Source organism: Drosophila willistoni, assembly GCF_018902025.1.
Source record: "Drosophila willistoni isolate 14030-0811.24 chromosome 2L unlocalized genomic scaffold, UCI_dwil_1.1 Seg168, whole genome shotgun sequence".
Lineage (NCBI taxonomy): Eukaryota > Metazoa > Arthropoda > Insecta > Diptera > Drosophilidae > Drosophila > Drosophila willistoni.
The window spans coordinates 1,854,398-1,877,894 of record NW_025814047.1 but is presented as its reverse complement, the minus strand read 5'-3'; the positions used below and the strand labels follow the sequence as shown (position 1 = coordinate 1,877,894).

General features: G+C 34.4%; 3 protein-coding genes across 5 annotated transcripts in view; all 3 read right to left on the bottom strand.

The window, feature by feature from the left end:
• The window catches only part of LOC6643412 (venom metalloproteinase 3), a 66,263-nt gene extending 59,477 nt beyond the window's left edge, over positions 1-6,786 (bottom strand). For all 3 annotated transcript variants that reach the window (XM_023176277.2, XM_047009726.1, XM_047009727.1), the window contains exon 1: positions 6,223-6,786. The gene's annotated coding sequence lies outside the window, so the exon portion shown is untranslated. The remainder of the gene's footprint in view (positions 1-6,222) is intronic.
• An 8,052-nt stretch (positions 6,787-14,838) lies between these two features.
• LOC111518732 (fibroleukin-like) lies at positions 14,839-16,878 on the bottom strand. The gene is made up of 3 exons (XM_023176339.2): positions 16,772-16,878; positions 15,228-16,708; positions 14,839-15,163 (listed from the first exon to the last, which is right to left on the bottom strand). The coding sequence occupies exons 1-3, from the start codon at positions 16,862-16,864 to the stop codon at positions 15,055-15,057; spliced, it is 1,683 nt and encodes a 560-aa protein (XP_023032107.2). The 5' UTR covers positions 16,865-16,878; the 3' UTR covers positions 14,839-15,054.
• A 4,806-nt stretch (positions 16,879-21,684) lies between these two features.
• LOC6643413 (receptor expression-enhancing protein 4) lies at positions 21,685-22,505 on the bottom strand. The gene has a single exon (XM_002066098.4). The coding sequence runs from the start codon at positions 22,396-22,398 to the stop codon at positions 21,763-21,765; it is 636 nt and encodes a 211-aa protein (XP_002066134.2). The 5' UTR covers positions 22,399-22,505; the 3' UTR covers positions 21,685-21,762.
• Between the last annotated feature and the right edge of the window lie 992 nt (positions 22,506-23,497).

The following is a 23,497-nucleotide window of genomic DNA, read 5'->3' as shown; positions in this document are numbered from 1 at the left end:
TAGTTATGGCAACTATGTCTTTGGCGGCGGCATAATTATGCGGAAGCTGACAATGCAACTTGCTGTATTCGGTTGGCAATTTTTTGTGTTTGTGTTTCTTTCTTCTTTAGTTTTGACATTTGCTTTCAATGACTATTTGGCATAATTTTCCTTACTTGCTTTTCTTTTTGCTTATATAATAAAATCAAATGTAGAAAGAAACAAAAAACCAAAAAAAAAACACAAATTGTGCAATTTTGTGCAGAGATAAATCAAAAGTCTAACCTTGAGAGTTTTAGATTTTGAGATTCATTTTTATCGGACCCTAATCGACCTTAATTATGCAAATGACCACACCACAAACGAAACGAAACCGAAACCAAAACAGCATTGGCTATACATTATGTTGACTGTTTTGGTTTAGGTTTTTTTTTTGGCATGGCATCATAACTGTTTTTATTTATGTATATGTACATGTATTTATGGTTGATATCTTTTAAAATGTTTGCCAGCCACTCTGACGAAAAAGCATCACGTTTTTTGCCTTAGGTCTGTCACTTTTCTGTGATTTTTTTTTTTTTGCTTTTATGAATGATGCTGCATTTTGATTTCCTGCTGAGGTTGCTGCTGACATTCAGTAGCTCTGAATTCAACTTAATTTTAACACTTTTGATATATTCATCAAGAGTTTACACTGTGCGGGTGAAAGTCTTACTGAAGGTTAATACCAAAGTTTAGCTCAAGTTTTTGTTTGTGCCCTTTCGATAAACTTGATGAACAATTTCATTGAATCAAAAAGAAATGAAAATGAAATCATAGCTGAGATGAGTTTGTTTTTACACTTAAAAAAAAAAGAGAAATGTAAAGTCATTCGGGTACAAAGTTTACGAAATGCACATACAATGCAATCATTTTTGTTATAGACTAAGATGATGTGGCTATGATACACATATCTATCTATCTGTAGGTATGCCTATATGAATCTTTCAAGCTCAATATAAAAAATGGGAATTCTTTGGATTTGCTAATGAAACATTTATACTTAGTGTATTAATAGACTTCGTTTAAGAACAATAATAATAATTTGCTTATATTCGTTTTAAATCAAATGGTGACAGCATTCTTAAGATCAAAATGAAAGAAATAAAGAATTGCAGTAGATTTTTAAAGTCTAAAGCAAGTATTTTTTTTCATATATAGGTTGAAAAAAAGGCTGTGACTAAAGATAGACGGTTTCTGAAACTATTCTGAGACTATTTTGCAATGTTCTCTCTTTCATGATCTTCCATATTACGGAATTCACTGTGAAAGCAAAATGAATACCTCGAGGGTGAAGAAAAACGCAAACTTGAATGGTAGAAACTTTAACGCCTCTAACCAATTCGATCGAATAGAATTTCGCCATCAAATCGATTTCAGTTTGACCCACTTAACGTCTTCATTTAACTATCGGCTTAATTTGAGGGAAAATTCGTACATTTGGCAACATAGTTGAAAGATTTGTAACCAAATTGGGCTAATATCAATTGTCTTTCGTTTTCCCTTTTTATATGTTTTCACTTGAACATGAGCCAATTACAAAGTACGTTATTTCACTTTCTGTATCCGGAAGAGTCGACTGAGACGAGAGAGTCAGGTTTTGCCCTAAGCCCAGCCTAACCGCAAATAGTCGACAATCAAATTAGCCAAGTGTAAGTATAGTTAACTCAGTTCATTGTGGGACGTTGCTGGTGGCCCAAAACTGTCTTTCAACTCCCTTCCCTAACACACACACACACACACGTGAATAAATTGCGAAGGAAAAAAACAAAACGAAACCTTTATCACAAATCTGACATAACAAAGTTCAACTGTGAACGTTTTGGCAAAGAGACAATAACAAAAAGATAATAAATTTTGATTTTTTTTATTCACTTTTGCTTTTGGCATTGCAAGTTGCCAGTTGAGGATAAAGGAGAAGCAGTCCGCCGACAAGGGAGTAGTAGAAGGAGGATGAACAGATGTCTTACGTAAAATGTCTGTGACCTGAACTCTTTGCATTTGTTTAGCATTTTTTTCTTTTTTTCAAAATCAACTGCATTTTTTGCTTATGGTCTGTGTGAGTATATAAGGGCGAGCGAATCGTTGCCATTGTTTCCAAAAATACAAACACGAAACAATGAATTCCGTTGGGAACTTGTACCTGCACCTTGAATGTGTGTTGAAAAGAGTTTGTCAGCTTTACACACAGCCAAACACCTAACAGACAAATGGTCCAACAGCTGTGTAAATGACTTGAAATAATTGTGTTGAAAACATTTTCAATTAGGAATTCCTAAACACTTGCAATTTGGGGTTAGAACTTTGCCATCAAAAAGTAAATACCTACAATTACTTGAATTTCTAGATCAGCATAGAATGTTAGGCTAAAATATGCATTTACGGCTTCAATCTGACTGTGGGCTTCCTAATTTCTATTGGAATCGACTTGCAAATGATTTTAGAATCTTTGCTCAGCTTGAATCGATGAATTGTATTTTTTCCTTCAACAAAAAGCACAAAATAAAATATATATATATTAGGTATCCCAATAAAAATTACTGTTCAAAGTTACCAAGCTATTCTCATCAATAAGCATATAAATGTCATTAAACTCAGATGGAAATGATTGATCAAAATGCTTAACATATAACCACATATATATATAAAGTATAGAAGTCGGCCATCTGCTCATATTTCTGTCATCTCAACATTCTTGGCTCTGAAAACTTGTTCAAATGGAAAATTTATATATTCACAATGGTCTTCTAGTTATTAGACAAATATTTTATGCATATTAAGTATGTAGTTAGCCAAGAGAGAACCATCATCATCATCATTATTATCAGCATAATTAACTGAACATCGGTAAGCCGCTTCAATAGCATGGCCAAGCCGACAAACACATGGTGCGTATACGTAATCTACACCACGCACAAACACACACACACACACACACGAAAAGCCAAAAAACAAGTTTGAAGAAAAATACAAAATTAAAATGCCATTAAAAAATAAGCAAATATTGAAAAACTGCAAGCAAATTAAGTAGAAATCAACGAACAAAAAAATAAAAATAAAAGCAAAAAGAAAATAAAACAAAACACCAAAAATAAAATCTGCCACACTACGTATACGTAATATGCCAACTAATTAAATGAAAACAAGAAAAAAGATGAGCAAACAAAGAAGCAAAATGACAGACAGAAAACCAAAAAAAAAAGGGTGGCCAAAACCAAAAAGAAGAAATGGCCAAAAAACAACCAAGCAAAAGTCAAAAATAAACCAAAAGAACATGCAACGGCAGCAACAGCAACAGAAATTTGCTTTCAAAAAGGCAGCAAAAATGGATTTCGGAATTGAATTGTTTTTGGGGTTTTTTTTTTTGTTTGTGTTTTGTATTTTTTGTGCAACTATTGTTAGTGCTCTTGTTATAATTTTCCAGCTGTTGCAGTTACAACATGCAACAGCAAGAGGCATGCTGATTGCGTGCAGCTTAGTTGCGTCTGCTGCTGCGGTTTAAAGCCAAAGCCGGCGACTGTCGGAAAAAAAACTTTAAGCCACAAAATGAAAGTGAAATTGAAATTGAAGAAGACGTCAGCAAACAGCAACCAGCAAAACTCTAACTCTAACTTTAAACTCTGATATTGTGATTGCTTTATGATTTTTACAACAGTTGCTTTTTTTTATTATTTGGTTTTGCTTGTTTTGCTTTTCTCAGCCTGTTTATGTGTAATGAGTGATTGTTATTGCATTTTTGACATTTGCATTTGAAATGCGTTTGATTTTAATGATTGCCTTAGCCTTTTGACTAATTGCAGTTACAATCGATTGCATATTCAGGAAACAGAAAGAAAACAAACGCAATTTGTACAACACAAAATTGATTCAAAACCAAAACAAAACAAGAAAAAACACACTTACAGCTAAATTTTGTTAATCAAGCAATGGAATAAACATTTTAGTTACTTTGTAGCTGACTCATGTCCATTTAAGTTTATTTACCATAAACCAATAAACCATTTGGCAGGGCAAAATGTTGTAAACTGCATTTAAATTTATTTTTACTGCTAAATGATTATTTCTTAGGTAATGGTGAAAATATAAACAATTGTGAGACTTAAGCAGAATGCGTTGAAATAGAGTTGGAGTTGGCCATAACCATACGAATGAGTTAAAGTTAAGTGTTACGAATTTAGTATACTCTAACATGTGAATATTTAGTCTTACTAAATTTTTAAAAGAATTAATTTCAAATTCAGTTTTTAATGGCAATTAATAATAAGTTTTCGACGACATTGTCTTTCAGATAGTCAGAATGAATCTTGATGAAATGTTTTTCCATTGTAGGAGCTCTTTGACCTTAAGATTCCAATGAATTAATGATTCTCTGATAAAGAATTGAGCGAAAGATTGTGCCAAACAAAAAAAATGTAAGTATACACATAGATTAATCATAATTTGATGATCTGTAAGTATTTAAATAAATGAATTATACCCGTTAGTAAAGGGTATATATAAAACGATAAACAGGTTACTCGAGTTTCTTCTACGATGTCAATGAAAAATGAAATAAAAGTGAAGATTATTCAGATTGATGAACGATGTCAAAGCTCGGGCAAGGTTTTCTATATAAATAAATACAATGAATTAACAATAATAACATTTTTTGAATAAATTTTAACAAATATTCGGTCTCTGGTAAGAATTAATCAAAAGAAGCAGATGATAAAAAGTTAAGAAAGTAGGTAAATCTTCGACAATTTGTTAAGTATCAATATGTTTTTCTCTACCCTCTCTCTTTCTCGCTCTTTCGCTGTCTCTCACTGTTGTTTTTGTTTCTCTCTATCTCTCATGCTCTCTGCTTTTGTGGAGAAAAAAGTTGTTATAATTGCAAAAACAAAAGCAAGACAAAAAGCGAAATAAAAGCCAAAACAAAGGAGCGCATAAAGGCAAAGCAAAAGCAAAAGTTAATAATAGTACAAGTAACTGTTGGAATATTACAAAACCGCCCAACCGTCGATATAAAAGCGAGAGCATAAATAAAATAAAAATTTAATAAAAATTATAAATATAAAACTTTAGCCAAGAAACAAATTCAAATTTATACATATATATGTACATATCCATCGCACAATTAGCAACTTTAAAATGAAATATAATAATCATTATAATAATGGATCAAACAGAAAAGTTTTCTAAAACGTGCGAAGGTTTTTTAATTAGTAAAAGCCAACTAAATTTTTATATTTAGGTAATAATCAAACTCTCAATCACTAAGACAAAATGACTAACGAATATGTATATATCACATATATGCAAATTATGATATAATCGACAAGTTGGCCATGTGCAAGAAGACTTTAAGCCAAACTCAATGATGGATTGTGATCCCAGTAGACGCGGTGTCTAGAGAAGACTGCTAAGGACCAGTAAGAAAGCAGAACAGAAGAGAAGTTCTCTGACTTAACAGTAAATCATGTGATTCTAAGTGACCAAAGAACGATCTTGTCACAAAACATATGGGCGACAGAAAGCGAGTCATAAAATTGCTTAATTTTTTTAATTAGACCTTCAGTCGGAATAATATATAAAACTTGATTGTTTTCATCACTTCTAGGAATATTTTAGTTTATATATAAACTATTCTACAAATAGTAGTCAGAAATATTAATAAGTCTCTATATGCAATATATTAAAATATTCTTTGTAAATTAATGCTTATATGGAATGCCAAGTATTTCTTAGAGTTTCTAGGATTTGTATTTTAGACATAAATAACCCTTATCTCAAGGGAATTCTCCACTTTACATAAGAAAGTTTATTATGTAGAAGATACACAAACATTCCTAACTAATTAAGGACTGTACGGTTTCTTTAATTACCTTCTAAATCATTAAATTATTATCTACCTTGTAATGTTGAAAACTATGAATACTAAGAATTTATTTAAAAAAAAAAATTGTTGAACAAAAACAATTAATATTTTATAAGAAAGATATTATAAACTGTCTTTACTTGCGAAAGCTATTCTGGCATTTAACACAAACATTAAGAGTACGTACTTAAATATTTTTAAAAAGCCCACGAAAATACTTAAAAAGTCAAAGCACAAGAATTTTTAAAAATTATGTTTAAAGCTGATTGAATTGAGTTGTCTAAGCAATTTGAATTTGCGTGTAAGTTATATGTATTTAGCTTAGTTTAACATTAATCAAAACTTACCTAAAGTCTTTTGTATTGTCTAACTCGAACTTTCTTTAAACCGCAAAATTATATATATTATTTTGTGTGTTGATAAATTTTGTTATTATTTTTATTTTGTTGTTGAAATCCTTAAAACACTTTTCTCATGACCGTTTTGCACAAGACTGGAACACTTTTTTATTTGGCGAAAAAAATGACCTCTCTTATTCTCTCTCTGCCTATTGAAGAATGTTCATCCAATGCCTTAGACTGAAAAGAACAGAGAGAGCAGCAGACGGGACACGTTGATCTCTAGATATGATCTATGGGGTTCCAGCGAAGATCTGAACTGACGATAGATATAGATATCGAAAAAGTGCGCGACGTAACGATAACGTGCAGAACACACAACAACGGAACGGAACACAGAACACAGAACAAACCGAATGCCGATCAACGGAGCGAACGGAACGGAAAGAAAGACGAGCAGCGATTAAGCCAAAGGCGGGCAGTGAGCTAAGATTAAATACGGCGTGAAATTTGCTTGGCAGTGAATTTTTTTCTTTTTTTTGTCGTTTTACATATATTTATTTTATTTTTATTTAACGAAATTTATTTTTCACTCAATTTCATTTCATTGTGATTACTTCTTAACCTTCTCTGCGCGGGCTCAGAACATGACAACAACAAAAAAATAACATAAACAATAAAAAACTCGACGACGGCGACGACGGCGACGACGACGACAGAGGCGAGATCGACAGCAGCTGCAGTGGAGAAGTATCAAGATGGGTGCGAATGAGATGGAGATGGAAGATAACTGAAAGGCAGATTCACTTTTTTTGTATTTTTTCTTCTACTTTATTTTGAGTTGTTGTTTCAATATACTTTTATTTTGTTATTTTTTGCACGATTACGAAAATACGGGCACGTTATGGGGCATGTGGGGGGTGGATGGCAGTGGGGAGGAGTTCCAGGGGGAGACCTATGTGAGACAGTCGGGAGAGCAGGGGGCGAAATTGGGTATTGAGAGATTGCAAATTGAGCTGGTTTCGCCTTTGTTGTTGTTGATGTTGCTCGTTCGAGGGGAGGTTTTCGTGTAGTAGATTGCACTTTTTTAATGACGTCACTGCACTAGGAAGAAGAAGCAGCAGCCGTAGAACTCTCTTCCTTATGTAAGCTGCAATCTCTTTTGTTTCTTTTCTCTGCTTTTCTTTTTGTGTTGCCCGTTTTTTAAAAATTGATTTTTTGATTAACCGAGAGTTTAGCAATTAAGTTGTGAATACGATTTTTTTTTTGAATTTTTGTTGTTTTTTTTTTTTGCTTTAGCGTAACGCCGCGGCCTGCGTTTTGGTATTTTGTGGCCGTCTACGGAAACTGGTCGGCGCACACTAAAGTTAACGTTCGCTTTGGCAGAGCAACAGCTCAGTCCACAAACAAAAAGAAAAAAAAAAAAACACAAAAAAAGTAAAATACAACAAAAATTATAGCTCACGATCCAAAAGCTGTTACTGCTGTTGGTTAACACAAGTGAGATAGCTATAAAACTGAAACAAAACCAAAAGAAACACACACACAAACACAAATTCATTCGAGCTTTGGCCCAAGCCGAGAGACCATTGATCAGGCCAAAAACAGAGACACACACAAAAACAACAACAAAAAAGACCGCTCTCATAGTAGTAGTTTATAGTTGGCTTAAAAGCCTTGAAAAGCTTCGTCAACGAAAGCGAAACTCCACAATCACAACAACAACAACAACAACAAAGGGGAAAAAACACTTGCATTTTCCAGATAGATAAAACGAAGCTTGGCTCAAATCTTGGACGAGATCAACTCAAATTCGTTAAGCTTAGCTCAAATTTGAACGAGTTTAGCTCAACTTTTGAGTGGAATCTCAATTGAATGAAGCTCAGGCATTATTATTATTATTATTTTCGAGTCATTTTATCTCAATGTCTTCACAGTTGAATGACATTTCGAGACGTTGTCGTTGAAAAGCATTTGATTAATGTTGTAAAGATTTGTTTTAATTAATCTTAACTTGGCAATCTTCATCTAACTTCAATCTTTCCCGATGTTTGTTTCTTTTTTGCTTTTTGCTCAGACTGCAATGCAAATTATTTTGTTGTAGCATCAGAAAATTTGACATTGTTTAATTATACGTTAATTAATAAACATAAAAAAAAAAAATATATACAGAATCTACACAAATAACTTGTCATTAAGACATTGACATCATTGGCGTTTGACTTACAGGAAGCCATTAGGCATTCCTAGAGGAAAACAAAACGTGATCTATGCCTAACGGTATAGCTATAAAACTAATGTTTGATCCCAAAAGTTCATCAGCAAGCAAATTATAATCGTTTTAGAGGTGAGCAAAACTAAATGTGACAAATGTGGTTGAAATTTTAAGTAATTTATCAACAGTTTCTAATTGATTGTGATGAAGTTATAGATATCTATTACACTAGTGGCCATAAATATATGGACGAAGAATTTGCACTTCCAAGCAATTACAATTCCCAACAAGTTTTAGCATTAAATATAAAACTACATTTGATTGTTCCTTCCCTGAAATGTTGCCTGCTAAGAGCGGATCTTCATAGTTCTCGAATTAACGATATACAAATTAAATTGATTCATTAAATGACTTAATTCAATAAAGCCTGAACCGGATTGGCTGAAAATTAGTGCAAAAGTATCCCGGAACCAGGAGCTCTGATTGTTAAATAATGAAGAATGTTAAATACATTATACGGAATAGAAAACGGCTTCTGCTTGTAACACAAATTATGGCGACTTTAATTATCTATTTTAACCGATGTTTGCATCTTTTCATTTAAAATAGATATAGACATCCCTCGATTTACAATAACAAATCGAACCAATCAAAGTAAGTGCATAAGGCGGTAGATTTTTGAAAAGCGACAAATTTTCAGAAATCGAGCCAAAACTTTTGAACTAGTTTTAATAGAAATTTAAGTATGCAAATATTTTTAAATTTTCTTCAGTTACTTTCATAGTTTAAGTGTCTCTCTTTATGAAAGAGAATTTCAATTGAATTTCGAAGGATATAAGAATCAACTTCGTCATTAACTTATACTATGAGTCTTATACACATTTTGTTTCACAGTTTAACCATTTAGTATTTGTATCCTGTTTAAGAAGTTTACCAAAAATATCTATATATGTTAGTGTAGAATATGTAGAAAACATTTTTAAATGATTTAATTTTTGTTGATATAGATAAAAAAAAGTCGTTAATGGAGTCATTAAATTATTTTATATTTTATCTATATCAACCTAGGTACCTTTTAGCTAAATATTCATTGTCGGCGTGTAAATGTCAAGAATTTTAAGCAAAAGCCTTCCATTTAGATGCCTTGAGCAATGAAAACTTAAAACGATGAAACTTAATACGATCTTCTTATTCAATGCGGTATGAATCAAAGATTGGTATAGGGTAAAAGACTTTTTATAATCACATCCAGAACCCAGAAATATTTTGATTTTTTTTAATATCTTTTGAAATTACGCAGCTTATTGTTAGACAAAAGGAAAAAACTTTGCCTAATAAAAAATCTTGATAAAAGCAGCGAGTAAGAAGAAAAAAGTGTTCAAAGTAGCATGCAACGAAGTATTGCTGCTAGTAACTTTGGTACAAGTTCGAATCTTTGAAAACTGTTCAAAATGAATTTTTCCTTTATTCATATGAATCGTAATAGGTACTTTTGAGTAAAAAATACGCAAACGTTTTTTTAGGTGGCTCACTTGGGAGATTTTCACACATTTATAAAGCATTTTAATACATTGCACAAACTAATTGTAGTAGGATAACTAGTTTAAACTATAACGAACACCGATAAGTATGCTGGAATTGCCAACACAGTTGTGGCAGAGCAGTATGCACGTTGATTAACACTAAACAATGAGAAGAGAGACAGACAGACGAACGGAGAGAGAGATTCATTCGATAGGATACAATGAAAGAGGACAGAAGTTAAAGAAGTTAAACCTGTAAGACAAATGAAATAAATAATAAGCCTGTGATAAAAAATATAAATTTGAAAACAAAATGCCAAATTGCCAAGTTCATTTTCCGAAGAGTGTGCGAATAAAAAGAAAAGTATGACAATTGATCATTTTGAGCTTTTGGATCTATTAATTTTTGGTTACTTACTACTCCATTGATCGTTATTCTGATTAAAAGACGAAATTGGTTAGTATGAATTGTAGTGTATAATTTCGAAAAATATAAGTATATTTTTAGTTTTAGTTCCTATCTATTTAGAAACAAATGCTTCTCTTTAATTCATCTGCGAATTACTGATTCTATGAAACCATACGGTCTTATGATCTGCAGACATGAGTCCAAATCAAGGGGCACTAGCAGTCTATGGCTATGGCTAACTGGGATCCGAGTATTCGCCTACCTTCTTATTCTGACAGACTTCTTCTTATTACTCTTCCTTCAGGTTTTTATACCATGCACCCATAGGGTATAATTGTATATTAAAGTCGCCAAAATGGATGTAACAGGCAGAAGGAAGCTTCTCCGACCCTATAAAGTATATATATTCTTGATCAGGATCAACAGGCGAGTCGATCTAGCCATGTCAGTCTGTCCGTCCGCCTGTTCGTCCGTCTGTTTGAGCACGTAGATCTCAGAGACTATAAGAGCTAGAGCCACCTAATTTGGAATGACAGCTACTGATATTAAATTTAGTATGTAAACTAGCTTAATAGGTGCATATTGACAATTGACAATTGACAACAAAACTGATTTTCTCGAAAACTAACAAAGCCAACGTCACCAAATTTAATAAGTAGATTCGTTTAGTATAGTTTGAATATTTTGCCACGCCCACTTCTGCCTCCATAATTTCGAAAAAATCGATTGCCAGCTGCAATTTTTGACTATCGCAATCAAATTTGGCAGACCAATTAATCTTATCTATTTCTACTAAATTACCAAATTTGATTGAAATTGAGACTTGAAACATGCAAAATATACGTATGAACGTATTTTACTACGCGATCCATAAGGGCAAAATTGGCCGTTGGCTAGTGGCGGCGCTAGAGTGCTCGTGTGTTTGTAGAGTGAGCGAGATAGATAGATATAGATCTTACTTTATTACTTTTTAAACTGAACGACATTGGGTTTCCACCTCTTTTCCTTTCTTGGGTTCGAGAATATTTAACAAATAGAAAACAGAAGGTACTTTGTAAGTCTTCTTTTTCTGATTCCATTCCTGGGACTTCTGGTGTACCTCAAGGTAGTCATCTTGGCCCTCTGCTTTTCACATAATTCATTAACGATCTGCCATCAGTCATGTCAAGCTTTGTCTTACTTATAAAGATGCAGATTCATTTAGTCGGCTACAAGCTGATCTTAAAAACTTTGAATCCTGGTGCCAGTTTAATCTACTAAATCTTAGTACTACCAAATGTAAGGTAATGACTTTTTTTCGTAACTCTCCTCAACTGGTCACTTATTTTCTAAACAAAAGTCCTTTAGAACGTCTAAATAATATGAATAATTTGGGCGTACTTATGGACCATAAGTTAAATTTTAGCACCCATATTTCCATCACGGTCGCAAAGGCCATGAGTGTTCTGGGTTTCATTAAAAGATGGTCAAAAGAATTTGACGACCCCTATACAACTAAAGTTCTTTTTACTTCGCTTGTTCGTCCTATTTTAGAGTATGGATCTTGCATTTGGTGTTATTACAGGTAAATCTGTCGGTACCATGTAGACGGAGTAGACATCCTTTGATACCTTTATCCGTTACTCGTTGTTCTTCTAACTATGCCATGCATGAACCTTTTAGGGTCCTTTGCTCTGATTACAACCTTCTATTCCATGTAATCGGCTCAGAGTTTTCTATTAATATACTTAAAACATCTATCCTATCCCATTTAGTTAATAGATAGCTATAGTATTATTTGTTTGTCTGTTTTTTCTATTGTGTATTTGTCCACACCATTCATGCCGTGCGTTATACGGCTGCATCCCTCGGTCGGTCGGGTGGGAGGTGGGCAGCTATCTGCTTGGGCTCGCGCGTAACAGGCTTTGTCCTGGTGTCGTAGGGGCCACTTGAACGTACTGCGCTTAGTATTGTCAACGTCCGCTAAAAACAATTCAATAGACATACATTTGGTTTTCGAAATTTGAAACACTTCACCTGGTGCATGGTATACCCAAGTCGGCGAGTCGACTTACTTAATTCATTTCAAAGTATGTGTGTTTAGAGTACTATTAATCGTAAAAAAAATTTAGGGCCTTCTATTTTTATCTGTTGAGAAAAATGCTCCAAAAGAGCGACCACTCATACGAGATCAAATGTACATGACTTTAAACATCATCAAACTCTGCGAATTGTGTGAGATTTTTGAACTTTGAATATTTTTTGGATAAATAAGAAATATTAAACTTTATTTGTAGGCTTACGATTTTTCCATATTGGCCTCGAACTTCTTTTTAAAAATAATTCTTTTGGGTCACTCACACGACATTCTTTCCAGTACAGTTTTTAATGCATTTACATAACAGTTTTAGTTACTACATTAGTATTTAAGCTGTTAATACAAACCAAATTAAGACCAGAAGGCCGCAGCTAAAATAGAACGCGCCGAAGTTTGTATACCCTTGCGAGTTTATTTTGTTCGTGCCTTTGATGTTTGTATGGGAGCTATATGATATAGTTGTCCGATCCGGCTGAATCCGAGATACACAAACTGTGCAGTATATACAAGCCTGCAAAATTTTTAACTCTGTAGCTCCCACGGTCTAGGAGTTGATCCAGACGAACGGACATACGTACGGACGGACGGACGGACAGACGGAATGGCTATTTGAACTTGTCTCGTCGTGATGATCATGACTATATACACATTATTAGGTCGGAGATGCTTCCTTCAAAATTAATATCCCCTTTTGCAAGGATAAAAAAAAACATTGTTGAATTTTGGTTTTTAAAATCTCCTATATATCTTATCTTTTTATACCCTTGCTAAGTGTATTATAAAATTCATCAGATATTTGTAAGGCACAGATGGAGACGTTTCTGACCGCATAAAGTATATATATTCTTGATCAGCATGAGAAGTTGAGTCGATATAGCCATATCCGTCTATCCGTCGGTGCGTATCCGTTTTACTCATCGGGCTAGAAAACTATCGAGATGAATTTTTTGGGTTTTAATTAATTAAGATTTTTTATTACCTGCGTGAGATCATGTATAAAAATCGCCCCCATCCGACCCCTATATCATATAGTTATATAGTAAAAGTAGAAATTACGTATTGATGAATTCAGTTACAGAAAAAGAACTTTGAGCATGTAAAAAGATTATTGGCAACGACTGCAAGGGCATTTAAACTTCGGCGTAGACGAAGTTAGCTTCTTGATTTTTTTTGTATTAATTTATTTATTTATTCTATCTATCATTTGGATAGGTTTATGTTATTTGAATTAAAATTTAGAATTATCTACCATCTTCACTTTGAACATTATCTTGATCCAGAGTGGAAAATGACCCATTTAAATATTAAATTTAATTCATAGCATCCTCAACTGTTACTGTTTAAGATTAAACATCGTGTCCATCTGAAGCGGCTTCACCAAATCAGATGCACCAAGAAATATACACAACGAAATAAAATCATAACACAAAAATAAGTCATAAAGATTCATATGACAATTATTGCTTAAAAACCAAACAAAACATGCATCCACACTCTGTGGAAAACACTTAAGATTGTAACAGTGGCGCGGTATCGAGTGGCCAACGCTGAGCATGAAATATAAACAATTTTCAACCCCCGAAAACATGGGTCATTAGAATAAGTATTTTTAAGAACAATTGTCGCCTCTTAGAGTCTAAGAATTCTTTGATGTACACAAGACGTTTGTTAATAAAATCAGTTCATATTTTGAATTCAACGAATGAAGATTAAGTTATTTTCCTTCTCTCCGGGAATCCCTATTCAGTTACTCTAAATTCTTTCAACGACTCCAACTTATATTTCGTTGCCAATTCTAAATTAACCATCAAATCAGAGAGTTCCCCTGTGATATCCCAACTGCACGTAAAGTTCATAGGTTTGGGAATATCTCCCTCGCAAGTCCAGGTATTTCGATTTTATGAATTCCCGATGGGAGGCCATTTAGAAACAGTTTTTGGTATTCTTTACTGACACTCGCTTTAATATTTTTTAATTTGGTTAATTTATGATTTAGATTTTCTGATCAAAATAAGATAAAAAACATAATTTGATTCCATTTGTATTGTCGTCTGGTTAAACTTAAAAAAGAAAATGAAAGGAGTAACTTTATAAACTCACCTCGTCATGCTCTTTCTTTCTTTTCTTTCGACACAACAAGTTTTCCCCATTTGCCAAGGGATCGCAGAATATAAGAACGTGAAAGGGTATACAAACTTCAGCATGATTGAATTATCGTAAGTCAGGTTCTCTGGCTAGAATTAATTTAGGTTATACTTACACAATTCACTCCTTGGTTAGGACATATTTGTATACTGTAAGGGAAATTGAATAGACCGTGTTTTATATTATCCAGTTAAGAAAAAGATATCGCAATTTTGTTTTGATTGATTTTTTTCATTTATATTTCATTATGGTGAATTTTAAAAAATAAAATTATGTTTGTATTTGAACTACAGTAAACATTCTTTTAGGCAGACAGCGAATGTCATCTAACAATGAGACAAAACAGAAAACGGAAATTCTCCACTCAAGATTGGGACCAGAAGTTATGTTTGAAAATAACTTGTTTTGTTGCTGAAGTATCAATTTTTTTTATGGTTTAAGGGATTTTCCTTGATTTTGAGATGTCCCATCTTTATTTTGGTCGGATGAGCATCTGGAAAGATTTGAGAGACATACAGTTCCACCAGCTCATACTTGAACAATCGTAGTCTTCTCTATTGAAATATTTTCCGTTGAGGTGGCTAATTAAGATAAACAAAATATTTGACAATTGGTAATTCTTGTATAATTAAATTGGTTACTTACATCAAGCCACAATCATTATGCCACCAGGCTCCATACCATTCAGTACAATAACCATTTATCAATTGAGCATTATCTTGATCAAAACTGGAAAATGCTTGATTTAAATTGATCTTCATAGCATCGTAAGCTGTTCCTCTAAATTCTCCCAACGACTCCAACTTATATTTCGTAGTTTCGTTGCCAATTCTAAAATGATCATAACTAGCAAATAGGAAAGTTCCATTGTGAAATCCCAATTGGACATAAAGTTCATAGGTTTGGGAATTGGTAATACGATGCAAATTATCTAGACCAATGAAAAATTCTCCCTCCTTATTTCCGAACCCATTACGATACTCAGACCAAGTTCTACGAAAGTCTACGCTGCCATCAAATCGTTTATGAATGACTATCCACCCACCACCTTCTATATCTCCCTCGCAGAGAACAGAAGTCGGAACAATCCGGGGAATTTCAACTTCATGAATTCCCGAAGAGATGCCTTTGCAATTGGGTTTTGGTAGTTTTTCCCGACACTCGATTAAATATTCCTTGGTTTGGTTTAGTTGTAGGGAATGTTTTTTAACTAAATGATTCGAATCAGTCAACTGAGTTTCAGATTCTTCTAACTTTTTCTTTAATGATAGCATTTTAGAATTTAATTCTCCAATTTTGTTGCTAGAATTCTTTTCCTTAGCCTGATATTCTTTCAATTCGTTGTGTTTCGACTCGAGGTCTTTAAATGCTTTAACTAAATCTGATTTTTGGGTAGCTAATTTCTCTTTTAGATTTTCTATTTCTCTATTTCTTTGTTCAGCTAAGCTTTCTTCCTTATCTTTTGCTGCTAGACGTTGAACATTTTCAAAGTTCTCTTTCAATTGTTCTACTATTCTCTTCAAATTGTCTATCTCAGTTTGAGATTTGGCTTTCTCATCCATTTCTTTCTGACTGTTTTTCTCTAACGATGAAATTTTAGAATTTAATTCTCCAATTTTGTTGTTGGAATTCTTTTCCTTAGTCTGATATTCTTCAAATTCCTTCTTCTTCGACTCGAGGTCTTTAATTGCTTCATCTAAATCGGATTTTTGGGTTGCTAAGTTCTCTTTTAGATTCTCAATTTCTCTATTTCTATTACTTTGTTCAGCTAAGCTTTCCTCCTTATCTTTTGCTGCTAGACGTTGAACATTTTCAAAGTTCTCTTTCAATTGTTCTACTATTCTCTTCAAATTGTCTATCTCAGTTTGAGATTTGGCTTTCTCTTCCACCTCTTTCTGCCTGACTGAGTTTGTGATGAATTCGTTAATATTAGCTATCTGTGTATTCTGTTGATCAATTTTACTTTGCAAATTCTCAACAGCTTTGCTTAGCTGACTATCTGAATGATTCTCCTCGAGTATTTTGATTTTTTCTTTCAGCTCAATAATATAAGCTAGACCGAGTTTCATAGACCTATAGCAATATAAGGCGCACAAATCTTTGTCGTCACTGGAGAATCCACACTCCTAAGTAAACAGATTTATCAATTAGATTAAACTTCACTTTGTGCTATTCACTTGGCCACTTACCCCGTTATTTGGGAGAGGAGATTCAGAGATTACATGATGGAAACCAAGAACAAGGAAGAGGCCAACAAGTGGGAGGACACTTTTCCTTCTCATTTTGGAAAGTAATCCAGAATAGATACAAATTGGGATTTGTTAATGTTTACTTTACTTAACACTTGCGACTGAGATAATGTCTCTGAGAGCAATGATTTAATTTTGAAATATTCATTGAATTATATATTTTTCGGATTGTCTTGTCGTTTTTCGCGATAAGAATTTATTCTTTTCTTAGTACAAAATCTATTTCAATTCAATTATGTGTTTGCTTTTTGACATTGACTAAAACGATAAGGTTGTGTACGAAAATATTAAAACAATTCTTATCTCTTTATATGTATATATGTACATATATATATATGGGCATTTCAGAAATGACACACACGACTTTCGGAAGCAGAATAAAATTTAATATGTGAAATAAATCAAAGAAAATCAAATTTTTTGCAATTTATAAATAATAATTTTTATACCTTGCAGAAAATAACGAAGTTATTGAGAAAAGTCACTGTTCGTTTGTACTTGCAAAATTTCAGCTCTGTACCTCTTACGGTCTAGGAAGAGTTTTGCGCTGACCAAGACGGACGGACGGACAGACGGACGGACATGGCTATTTGAACTGGTCTCGTCGTGCTGATCAAGAATATATATATATATATGAGTAAGTTATAAAAATGCTCACCAAAGAAAAAAGGTTGATTCTTGATAGGATCTTAATGTATTAACTGTTAAACATTCAATGTCAAGATTCAGCAATCGTTACTGTTTCATTGTTAGTTATTATTTATTTATTTACCATCTTAGATAAAGTATTAAATACTAGACCTAAACAAAAACAATGAGTACTAGCTACAAGGCCTTCGACTCTAGATATTCTAAAACGATATATTACATTTTTTTTATAAAATTATACACTGCGGTTATATTGTCCGGTAAGGGGGTTTTTAGTAGGTGGGAGATTGGGAGTGATATAGAGATTGATGGAGATATGGAAGCCCAAATGGTGGTTGGCAAGAGTCCAGGAGGTGATCCAAAGCAGAAGGGGCAAGGTAATTTTGGTTCCCCTGTTAGAAGGTGCTGATGGGTAGACTGGGTGTGTCCGATGCGAAGGCGAATAAATGTGCTGTAAAGGTTTCTGGGTAAATTAGCAGGAAGGTCAATTCTGCTGCCTGATGGGTTAAATGCCGTATAGCGGTGGCTGAATTCAGTCCATGTTGATTGCCTATCCTTTATGACATGTTGTTTGATGAGGCATTTAATATCTGTGCTACTGGTCGGGGTAAACAGAAAGGATGGTGATAGGTTTATAGCACGTGCGGCTCGGTCAGCGTTTTCGTTTCCTCTAATTCCTATTTGGCTAGGGGCCCAAAAAAATGATATTTTATCATGACATTGGCTGCCTATTTGACGGATTTGTCGAACTGTATGGTCATTGTGATAAGGACTTTGAAGAGCGGAGATGGAGGAAAGACTGTCGGTGCAGATGATGAACTTGCCGGGATTGTTTTTAGCGTAATGGCAAGCGCTAATTATAGCGAATGCCTCTGTTGTAAATAGCTAAAATTGGGTAGTAGTAGCGCACTTAACGATGGTATTGTTGCTGTCTACGACTGCGAATGATGTGTTATTGTTTGTCTTTGAGCCGTTGGTTTATCCCACGTCCTACTGGTAAATCCTTCTTTTGCAGCATGGAAACCTTGAAGATAGTCTTCCCTGCTAGTTATATTTTTTGTGGTATTGTGAAGCGTAGTGTTTATGCAAGGGGCCTTGGCCCACGGCGGACATGTCTCTACCACACTAGCAAGTTTCGGAAGAGGTAAATCGAGCTGTTGACTATACAAGGCACACCGGCGAATTGTAGATACACATTTGTAGTCTTTCCTTTGCTTAAAAACGGAGACGAAGTCTTTAAAGAGTAAACGGTTGGGTGTGCTATACAGTTTAGCCACAAGTTGCATGGTTGTAGCCACGGTCATTTCGCCGATACTCGGTAACCCAGCTTCTGCGAGGATACATCTTGTAAGCGATGTGTGGAAAGCGTTGATGGCCCTGCGGAGTGATGCGTGATACGGTGCTTGGATCCTGGTTAGGTGCGATTTGGCACACCACCCATAGATAGGGAGGCCGTAGACGATTTTGGAAAGAATTAAGTCTTCTGTTATGCGTATTAGCGTGGACGTATGTATGAAATCATCATTGTTAGTTACGTATTAATGTTTCATGCTTATATTGATTAGGTTAGACATTCTGTTGATACGGTAAGATTTGAACAGTTTAAACAGAAGACCATTTTTATGACGCTTTTGGGAAATTTTTTCAATTTCTAGAATATTATGTATTATTATGTATATATACAGACATATTTATGATGAGCAAGAATACGCATATACGAAAGTCACTTCCCCTTCCTACAATACTTAACGATTATGATTATTCTCAAGGTAATTTACAAACCAAAAATACGATAAAGATTGATTTTGAGAGATATTGATTATTCACTTCATACGTGTAAAGACAACCCGAGTTCAATGGCAGACAGTCGGCAATCAAAATCAAAAAGAAAAAAAATTCAATCAATTTTTTATGTGAAATTGATAAGGCATAATTTAAAAACTCCCCCACCAAAACAAAAAAAAAAAGAAACAATTAATAATACGGTGATAAATTTTCCAAAAAAAATAAAATGTTTTCAAATCAAAGTGGGCCAATTAAGAGGAACGACAATTAAGCAGAAAAAAAGGTTTTAATGTAATTGTCACACATTGCGACAATATTGAGATTGAGATCAATGTGGATATATCAATGAGCTGAAATTGAATGAGTGCTCGGTTGGCTGTTCGCGTTGATGGAGTGGGAATTCTGGGCACAGTGAACTCTCATAAAGATCGACGTAAGACCAGCAGCCGTTTAACATATGTACATATTTGTGTTTTAGCTTCGAGTGAAATGGCAATGAACCGTCAATCAATTCAAATCAAATGATATCGATGACTCAACACCTGAGTTCCCCCCTCAAGACGATGATCATGAAGATGAGAGTATGACGATGATCATTGAAGTGGCCACCTGACCCAAATTGCCCATGAGCTGCAAATGTGTTAATGTTACTCTTGTTGCCTTTGCATGCCTTATATAACAACAATTACGATATAGATCTGGATCTCGATATAATATCCGCAAACACGCGTGGAACCAAGCGCAACATTGGGTTTATTTTTTTCACTTTGTGAGTTTTTTGTCTTTTTTTTGTGGTTGTTTTTGTTTTTGTTTTTGCGCGCCAAGCGACATTTAACTCGACCGATAGAAATCTATTAATGAGCTGTGACATTTCTTGTTTTACCTTCTCCCCCCTTCCCCTGCAGAATGTCGTCGTCTCCCTGGGCATCCCTGGCCCCTTGCAATGGCACTGTATCTTGCAACTTGCAACGAGTTTCACTCTTCTCGCTGGAATTGCAAGTTGAACTCATTACTTTTATGTGATTTTCGTGTTAATTACTTTGCATTTGTTTAACATTGTCTTAAATTTGTTGGTTTTATTGTCAAAAACGTTTTTTTTTTTTTTAATTTTTGCTGGCTGGCTTTCTCACATTCTGTCGCTGACGATCTTCCTCGAGAAATTGCCAAGGCATTTGCCTTTTTTTCCCAAATGTATCGAAGTGCATTAAATATTATTTGACACGTTTTTTGTTGTTGGTTACCTCTCTCTGTGAATGGATGCGCTGGTGATGTTGGGGTTGATGGAGATCGTGTAAATTATTGAACCCGAAACGAGTTTAGTGTCACGGGTTTCAAAAAATCGAGGAGAAGGCATTTGGCACTTGACCAACCAACCAGCCAACCAGCCGACCAGCCAGGCACTTGGTATCTGACACATATTTGTATTTGGTTTGTAGATGAGATGGGTTCGAAATGGCTGGGATCTCGTTTGAGCACTGACAGAGTGGGTTTCAGAGCTAATTAGGCCTTGTTACCAGTCACAGACCCTGTCATTTTGGGGGTGAATCATGCGGTTTTTGATTTCAAATGACACAGACTCCAGATGAGTTTGACCACGTTTACTAAATGTAAAAGATTTATTAATTTGAATGAATTAAGTGTTTTTTTATTAAGTAGGTGAATATATATATTAAGTCTAGATCTAAGTTGATTCTTACCATTTGTACTATGTAAGAATTAGCTATTAATTTGAATGCCCTTTAATTTTGCTATCAAGAACCTCCATAAGGTTGTTCAGTAATGTTAGTCTTTTGCACTCAGATGGGAGCCCACGAACTACCTTGGCGTAATGTTGTAGCTTCGCGTAAAGCTCTTCCTCCATCAGTAATTGATCATTCCATAGCTTTGAGTTTTCCAGGATTAATTGTTGCTCATCAAACATAAAATCCTCCAATGAATCATTATCCGGAGCTATTAGAAATTTCCAGTTAACTTGTCTAATGCCATAATATAAAGACTTGGCCAAGAATATACACTGCCTTGTACTGGTATCCATAAAGTCTAGAATGTGTTCCAAGTTCTCATAGAGCCGCAGGATTCCATGTCGAGTGGATACACTGCCAGCTAGAAAAACGCTGCCAGCCAGAATAAGCTTGACTTCATGATTAAATGAAAACCATCCAAACAAAACACTCGAAATATCACCAAAAAATAGAAAAATAGCTATAATAGTCCAATATTTTAGCCATTGAATAATTAATGTCTCATTGCCATACTCTAAAGCACGAAACGTCCCCCAACCAGGATGCCAAAGGCCGTAATATATAAAGAAAAATTGTATTAAAACCATAGGGATAATATCTTTAAGTCAAGTATATATTATCACATTAGTTTAGCTATAGAATCAGAGGCTACTTGCTCCTAAAAAAAAAACATTAAGGTTGCCCAGGCCTCCTAAGAGTAAAAGTTTTATTTGACAACAAAGTTGAATATTTATCGAATCAAAGCCGTGCTGACTTTTAGTTAGAATCAGCAGAATGAGATCTATTTTGCTGCTCTATGAGTTTCTGGTAAATCATTTTGAGAGCATTGTCTAGAGAATCCATCACCTTTTTGGCCTCCTCAGGGGTCTGTGGATCTGGCAAGAGATTTGCATATTCTTTCAATGTTCGAACGAGATCTTGCTCCAGGTCCCAGTTCTGTCCCATTACCTCGGATAGTTCCTTCTTCAATTCGTCTTCCTCAAAGAAAAAGTCCTTAAGATCTTCACGCTCCGTGTCTACCGAAATGTTGGCTTCTTTTTGCTTGAGCTGATAAAACCAGGATTTAGCTTTCACCATAGAGTTATTGATAATCGGCTCCGCGAATCGAAAAATGGGTTCAATGCACTCATAGAAGCGCACAATGCTATAGGGACTGGTCAGCCATACGCATCCGGCCAGAATGAGTTTTGATTCATCGTAAAATGATAGCGATCCTAAGAAAATGTTTGAAATGCTGCCAATTGTTTGAAAAATGCCAAATATAACCCAATATTTAAGCCATTGATTGATTAATGTAAGATTTTTACTCTCCAGCGAATGAAACGTCAACAATCCTGGACGCAATATGCCAAAATATACAAAGAAAACCTGAATCACGATCGAGGGTAACATTTGGATAGATTTTAAAAGCGTTAACAATTAAATAGTTTGTTTTTTGGAAAAATGTGAGACACTCCTAAATGGAATTTGTAAAATGTATCAGGGCCAACTTTTCAAGGCAATTCTACAACTTGTTCTAGGAGAGCGCATGACATAAAAAAACTAATACCCAATGGAATTGTATTTACTCTTCTCTAAACCGTTGCTTGACCCACTTTTAATTGCGCTAATTCATAATTTCTCTCGCATATTTGGATAAGTAAGCTTGAAGCCAATCATCGACCCTGCCAAAATGTACGCTCATGACATTTGGCCACACACAAACACACACAAGGGGAACTATTAAAAACCCATCAGCAATAACCATCTGAAGCAAAAATCTCATACAAATCAAAAGACCTTTCAACACAATAAAAAAGAAATCCGAAAAAATAATTTCCGATAGTTCCCAGTCAAATGTCGATTCGAGTAGCCTGGCCCATTCAAATTGAAATTGAAACGAAAATTAATTGTAATTGTGTCTAATAACTGAAATGTTGACGGAAATAAAACACCACTATACCACCACCACTATGCCAAGTGTGTGTATGTATGTGTATATTACGTATACGTCTGTTTGTCTAATGTAAAAGGCAAAAATCCGATTTCAATTACCAACATTTGCATGCATAATTAATTTGTGGGTCAATTGCAAAATCTTGAACTTCAACTCGAGAGTGATTTTAGCGGGGAGGAGCAGGCAGGCAGGGGCTGCTGTCAGCTCATCATCATCATAATCATTATCAACACATTGCCTAGGAAGTAAGTAACAATAACAATAAGTATCAAAAAAATAATAATAATAAGAAGAAAAAACAAAAAAAAAACACTCGAAACAATTCATTTTCGCATGCAAATTAATGGCAAACAATTAGCTACAGACAAGCCGATTTATAAATTGTGTGTATTATTATTAATAATTTTTACATATATGTATTTTTGTTGTGTTTTTTTTCTTTTTTACAAAATATGTAAATAATTTTTGCACCATGTTTTCGGGGCGTCGTCGATGGCATTGCGCTCTTTATCGCTGATTAACCCAAATTTAAATGAATCAAGAGAAAAGGTAAAG

Coding starts and splice junctions, on each gene's coding strand:
- LOC111518732 (XM_023176339.2), bottom strand. CDS start 16,864: ATGAGAAGGAAAAGTGTCCTCCCACTTGTTGGCCTCTTCCTTGTTCTT. Junction 16,709..16,771: donor CTCCTCTCCCAAATAACGGG/GTAAGTGGCCAA, acceptor CTGTTTACTTAG/GAGTGTGGATTCTCCAGTGA. Junction 15,164..15,227: donor CATAATGATTGTGGCTTGAT/GTAAGTAACCAA, acceptor TATCTTAATTAG/CCACCTCAACGGAAAATATT.
- LOC6643413 (XM_002066098.4), bottom strand. CDS start 22,398: ATGTTACCCTCGATCGTGATTCAGGTTTTCTTTGTATATTTTGGCATA.